General features: G+C 55.3%; 1 protein-coding gene across 5 annotated transcripts in view; it reads right to left on the minus strand.

Moving 5' to 3' along the window:
- Positions 1-5765, minus strand: part of C2CD2 (C2 calcium dependent domain containing 2) — a 70840-nt gene extending 65075 nt beyond the window's left edge. For 3 of the 5 annotated variants that reach the window (XM_031665760.1, XM_031665758.1, XM_031665761.1), the window contains exon 1: positions 5182-5765. In XM_031665760.1, coding sequence (XP_031521620.1) covers positions 5182-5460 — 279 coding nt within the window. In that variant the 5' untranslated portion in view covers positions 5461-5765. The remainder of the gene's footprint in view (positions 1-5181) is intronic. The other 2 variants (XM_031665757.1, XM_031665759.1) reach the window with 2 other exon arrangements.
- Positions 5766-6000: the final 235 nt, after the last annotated feature.

The following is a 6000-nucleotide window of genomic DNA, read 5'->3' on the forward strand; positions in this document are numbered from 1 at the left end:
CTCCAGAGGCCCATCATTCACCCCACTGAGACCAGAGCCTGCCGCGAGCCGGCTTTGTGCCGGGCACTGGGACTGGCTCTGCCTGGACGGCCCCTGGCTCTGCCCCAGCTCACAATGCCGGGAGCTGACCAGGGCATAAGTGACTCCAGGGGGTCGGGAGGACGGCAGGGTGGGGAGCATCCTGGCTGAAGGGGAGGATCGGGGACCTCTGAGCCAAGACCCAAAAGATTTAGAGAAGTCACATAAGCAGAAAAAAAGATAAGAATTCCAAACAAAAGGAATGACCTGTGGGAAGGCCCCATACAGGAAAGGTCCCTGGACACTGGAGCGACAGAAGGGGTCACGGTGGAGGGCGCAGGGTTCACAGCCCCAAAAAGGCCCAAGTTCCTTCTACTGGAGGAGGGAAGGGCAGCTCCAAGGCCCTTCCCCACAGTGGCTGCCACAGTTCTACCAACTGGCTTCCTACACCGGTCACTGTCATTGGTCAAGGAGTTTGGACTTTGTGAGCACAACTGGAAGGTCATTATATAATGCAAAGACTCTGAAGTCTGGTGGCCACTTTGTTTACTTTGTAAATGCAGAAACTTCTATTCAAGTCAGTGCTATTAATAACATGTTCCAAGTCCACACAGCATCTTTCTTTTTTTTTTTTCTTTTTTTTACAAAGACCACAAATTGTTTGATAGTTATAGTCTTGATCATTTGTATTTGGAACATTCCTTTAAAGAAACCCTGGGCTGAAGGACTAAAGAAACAAACAGCACTGGGGACCCTCCTCGTCCGGGGCCTCATCCCACTTAGGTGGGCCGCTACTAGATAAGCCCAGAGCGCAGGCCACAGAACACAGGCCTCACTTCGGGACGGGGGCTGCCCACACGTGGTCCAGACAGCATCAGCCTTGGGGGGAGTGCTACGCAGCCCACGGGCAGGGGCCATCGGCAGCAAGCACGCTGGATCCCAGAGTCAAGGAGACTGTGGGACAGCAGTCCCGGAGACTCCCAAGGGGGTGTTGAGGGTATAACTGATGATCATGAACCACTTTGTAAATACTGATGTAATCACAGGGGAGTAAAAAGAAAATCTCAACTGGTCCTTTTGGATACCATAATATTAGTTCTCAGTCTGAGGAGCCTGACCTGAGACTGAGCCAGTTCTGGGATCTTCTGTTCTCTATGACCAAAGAGTGATCACATCAATGGGAATTAGGTGTCTGCAACACCACACCAAATGCAGAGGCAAGAGTCAAAGCTCAAACAACTGCTTTTAGGTGGTGCTGGGTGAAAGGGGAACTCTATTTACCCTGTTGGTGGGAGTGTAAATTAGTTCAACCATTTTGGAAGACAGTGTGGCGATTCCTCAAGGATCTAGAACTAGAAATACCATTTGACTCAGCAATCCCATTACTGGGTATATACCCAAAGGACTATAAATCATGCTACTATAAAGACACACGCACATGGATGTTTACTGCAGCATTATTCACAATAGCAAAGACTTGGAACCAACCCAAATACCTATCAACGACAGACTGGATTAAGAAAATGTGGCACATATACACCATGGAATACTATGCAGCCATAAAAAAGGATGAGTTCATGTCCTTTGCAGGGACATGGATGTAGCTGGAAACCAGCATTCTCAGCAAACTATTGCAAGGACAGAAAACCAAACACTGCATGTTCTCACTCATAGGTGGAAGCTGAACAACGAGAACACATGGACACAGGGCGGGGAACATCACACACCAGGGCCTGTCGGGGGGTGGGGGACTGGGGGAGGAACAGCATTCGTACAAATACCTAATGTAAATGATGAGTTGATGAGTGAAGCAAACCAACATGGCACATGTATACCTATGTAACAAACCTGCACCTTGCGCACATATACCCTAGAACTTAAAGTATAACAAAAAAAAAAAGGAAAAAAAAAAGAAAGAGTAACTCTGATGGATGGCAGGTGTGTTCTAGCAGCTTCTCACCAGTGATTCTCAACCATGGGACACCCTCACAGTGTGCTCCCCAAGCCTACTGAGGCGGATGTGGGGGGCAGGCATGTGTGTCGCTAAGCTCTCTGGGCGGGACTCCTGTGATCTCTGCATACCTGGCATCCACCTGGCCAGCCGGCAGATCAGCAATGGTTTCCTCTGAGGTCAGTGCAAATCACTGTCACATAAAATTTAGAACCCTTTCTGGAGTGAGGGTGGGGATCCGAGGTCCCCTGCGATATGGGGAGTCTGCGCTGCTGCAGTGGTCATCAGAGAGCACGAGGACTCCTAGGGTGCTGCCCAGTCCTTGGATCCTGGGAGGTGCAAGCCCCACTGTTTAGGATAACACATTAACAATTCTACTCTCTGAGCCGTTCTCGCTGGCTCTCATTTAAAGGAAACATTTAGGTCTCCAAGTTGAAACTGCTTCCCACAAGGGAACAGGCTGCAGCCACTGATGGGCAGACCTCAGCAAATTCCTCCAGCTCAGGGGCCTCAGTCTCCTCTTCTGGAGAAGGAAGGGGCTTGGCTAGAAGAGTTTAGGGTTTCTTTCCATCTTAAAATACAAAGGTGGGGTAAAACTTGGAATGGGAGGAGTTATTGTCTCCGTTGTGTAAAAATCTCCACTTTCCAGACAGAATGCTGGATGTGATGAAGTTATTACCAGGTCTTCTCAATCCCTAAGTGACAGGCCAAGAACTGGTCTCCTCCCTGGGTAGGACAGAGTGACATCAGGACAAGGCAGAGGCAGGAGGGGGAGCACTAAGCTGTGGCTTTCCGGGCGAGAGCGGGCTCGGAGTGTCAGCCCTAATCCGGGATTAGTGGGAATTGAGGTGGGGGAGGGCAGCGAGAAACTCCTGCCAGAGTCAGGGCAGCCATGAATGGACATAGCAGCCCCTGCTCTCCCACACGGTCATCACTGTCACAACAGCAGTGGCCCAGGATGCTCGGATGTATGTGACAATCACCGGACTCAGGGCAGCCAGGAATGCAAACACCACCACCTGCTCACCCAAAATGCCATCACTGATACAGCAGCGATGGCTCAGGATGCGGGGAGGGTGTGTGACCATCACTCATAGGGAGCCCAGTCACCCAGATCCTATCTGCCAGCAACACGTTCCATTCGAATGGAAATGAAATGACATTCTCAGGCATCAGGACTGTGTTCCCCCACCCCAGTCCCCAGGAAAGTAAGCAATACCAAAGACTCTCATCACAGAACTAATGGACTATGTCCATGCAAATATGGCAGAGATGGTCCTGGATTGCTTTGAGCATGAATCCAGGACACTGTTGCCTCTTCCGGGCAGGAAGTCAGGAGAGACAGGGGTATGAGACTGCAGTGTGTGGCCAACAGCAGAGAGAGAACAGAGAAGGTGCAGACAAGCTGAGACCCTCTCTCTCCCTGAATGCAAACCCTCCCTGATCCCACACGAAGACTCAGGTAAAAAGTTTTTATCCAAAACTTTCAAATATTTCCTTCAGTGTTCTCAGATTGACTTGACCAGCCCAAGACAGATGCCAGGGCAGGGACGTCCTCTTCTCTGCCTCTCGACACTTCAGGCAGATGGGAATATGGAAGGATCATATCCAAGGGGATCATATTTTCTGAAGCCAATCCATACATGTCACGAAACAAACCATCCCAAATATACAGAAGGTAAGGTCACTGCCTCTGGGCCTGAAACTCCAGAGTTAGAAGCGGAACTCACAGGTCATTCACCCAACACTCGCCTGCCTCCTACAAAGGGCACGGATGAGACTGGTGCCCAATCGCGCCACCAGCCTGGAGGGGACTCAGCCTCAGAAGCCTTGATACCAGGTCAATCAGGGGTCAGTGATGGAAGCTTCCTGGGGAAATACCTGCATTTGCTCCTGGATGTGAGGCCAACAGGAGTGGAGGGCTCCCACAAGAGACCACTGGTTTCCCTGAGAAACTCTTCAGCTCTGGACAGCTGAGGCACAGATTCTGGGCACCAGGACAAAAGTCAGTCGACTGACCCTGAAGCCTTTTTTCCTCCAAAAAGTACAGTCATTTATGTTCTTTTTCAAGAGTTCAGAACAAGGTCTCTTGATTTGCTGGATGTCTGCTGATAGTCAAAGCTTTTTTGTTTTTTAATTCCATGGCCATGTCTTCCAAGGCCATGGCACAAGGACCAGGCACAGGGCCTGCCATGGAATATTTTGAAGGTTGATGGGGCCGGACGTTCAAAATTAGCAATTCTGCTATTTCCACAGCGAATGACCACTGAGCTTTACATGTAGGTGCAGGAAACTGTGGCCTAGAAGGGCGGAGCAGCGGCCAAGACTAAGGGTGCCTCCCCAAACTCACCCAGGCTCCAACTCCTTCTGTGAAATGCCTAAGAACAGTACATACCAGGAACTTGTCATTAAACTAAGATGTCTTAAAAGCAAAAATAAGTCAAGGAACAATCAAATAAACAACGACTACAGAAACGCCCACAGGACTGTGAGGCAGCAGAGGTAAGACACGAGGCCCTTAGCTTGCAGGCCAGGGCAGCTGGGCTCACATGCCAGCTCTGCCGCCCACGAGCTGTGTGGCACTGGGCAGGCTGCCTGCCGTCTCTGGGCCTCGGTTTCCTCATCTGTAAAACAGTGATAACACCTATGTCCGGGGAGTTGTGAGGATTCAGAGATGGCAGATGCACCGAAAGCCTCGGTAGGATGTCTGCCCAGCGGCTGGCCCTCAGCAAACGGTCGCTGTTTTTATATGCCAAGGAATGCAAGTCTTTGGAGATAAATTCTTGGTGAAATTCAGCTCTATGAGAGGTGGAAGCACATTGGGGTCACAGCTATTCGTGTATCATGTGCAAGCTCAGTGAGTGTCCCATCGGGCACGGGAATTCGCGCCGGGACTCCAGGCAGGGGAGGTAACGACTGGCGCGGATGAGCGCTACTGACAGTCCCTCCAACCGCCAGCCTGTCCCTCGCGGAGCCCAGGGCCTGGCGCACCTGCCGTTTGGAGAATAAAATCAATCACTTTGTCTTGTCTCCCAGTCAAGGGTCCTCGCTCCCCCGTCTCTCTCCTAACTCTGGAAGATGCTCTGCGCTGGGGGGAGGACTCAACACTTCGCCTGGGTCAGGGGCTGTGGCGACGCCTCCAGGAAAGAGCTTGGCCCGGACAGACCGCCCCGGCATCAGCCGCCCCCCGGCCCGCAGTCCCGGAAACTCACCCCTTTCCTCTCGGCCTCCTCGTTCAGGGCGGTCACCCAGGCCGCCTGCCACTGGCTCCTCCAGCTGCCCAGCGTCAGGATCCAGGAGAGCAGCGCGTCGGACCCCGGGCGCTGCCCCTCTCCATGCTCCACCGCCCGCCGCTGGGGCTGGGGTCGCGCCCTGGCCAGCGCCCACTGCGCCAGGTACAGGCCTACCGTGGCCAGCGCCGCGACGAAGAGCGACACCAGCGCGAGCCACTGCGCCTCCCCAAGCCACGAGCCCAGCCGGGCCATGGCCATGGCGCATCCCCGGCCCGCCTCGCCCCAACTTCCCCGGCAGCCCCGGGCCGGAGCGGCGGACTCAGGACACGCGCTGGCGGCGGCCGCGGCGCGCGGGGGGCGTGGAGGGGGCGCGGCGGGGTCGGAGCCCGGCGAGGAGCGCGGCCCGGGGCCTCCGGGCGGGGCGAGCGGGGAGGAAATGCGCGGCGGCCCCAGCCGGGGCTGGGCGAAAGCCCCGCACACCTGCGGAACAGGGGCGCGAGCGGACCCCGCGGCCGGCGCTCCCGACTCGGCGTAAGGGAAGTTCCTGGGCCGCGGCCGGGCGCGCTTCCTCCTGCGCGCGCCGCCCCGGGCGTCCCGCCCGCGGCCCAGCAGTGGCCGGAGGAGGCTCGGGCCGCGGGGCGGGGCGGGGCGGGGGCGGTGCCCGAGGGAGGGGGCGCGGCTGGGCCTGCGGGGGCCGCCGTTCTCCCGACTGCTACCAACGCGGCCCGCCCCCGCCCCCTTAAAGGCCCCGCCGCCCGGGCCCCGCCACGTGCGCGCGCCGCCAGCCCCTCCGGCGCC

This window comes from Papio anubis, chromosome 4 (genome assembly GCF_008728515.1).
Source record: "Papio anubis isolate 15944 chromosome 4, Panubis1.0, whole genome shotgun sequence".
Lineage (NCBI taxonomy): Eukaryota > Metazoa > Chordata > Mammalia > Primates > Cercopithecidae > Papio > Papio anubis.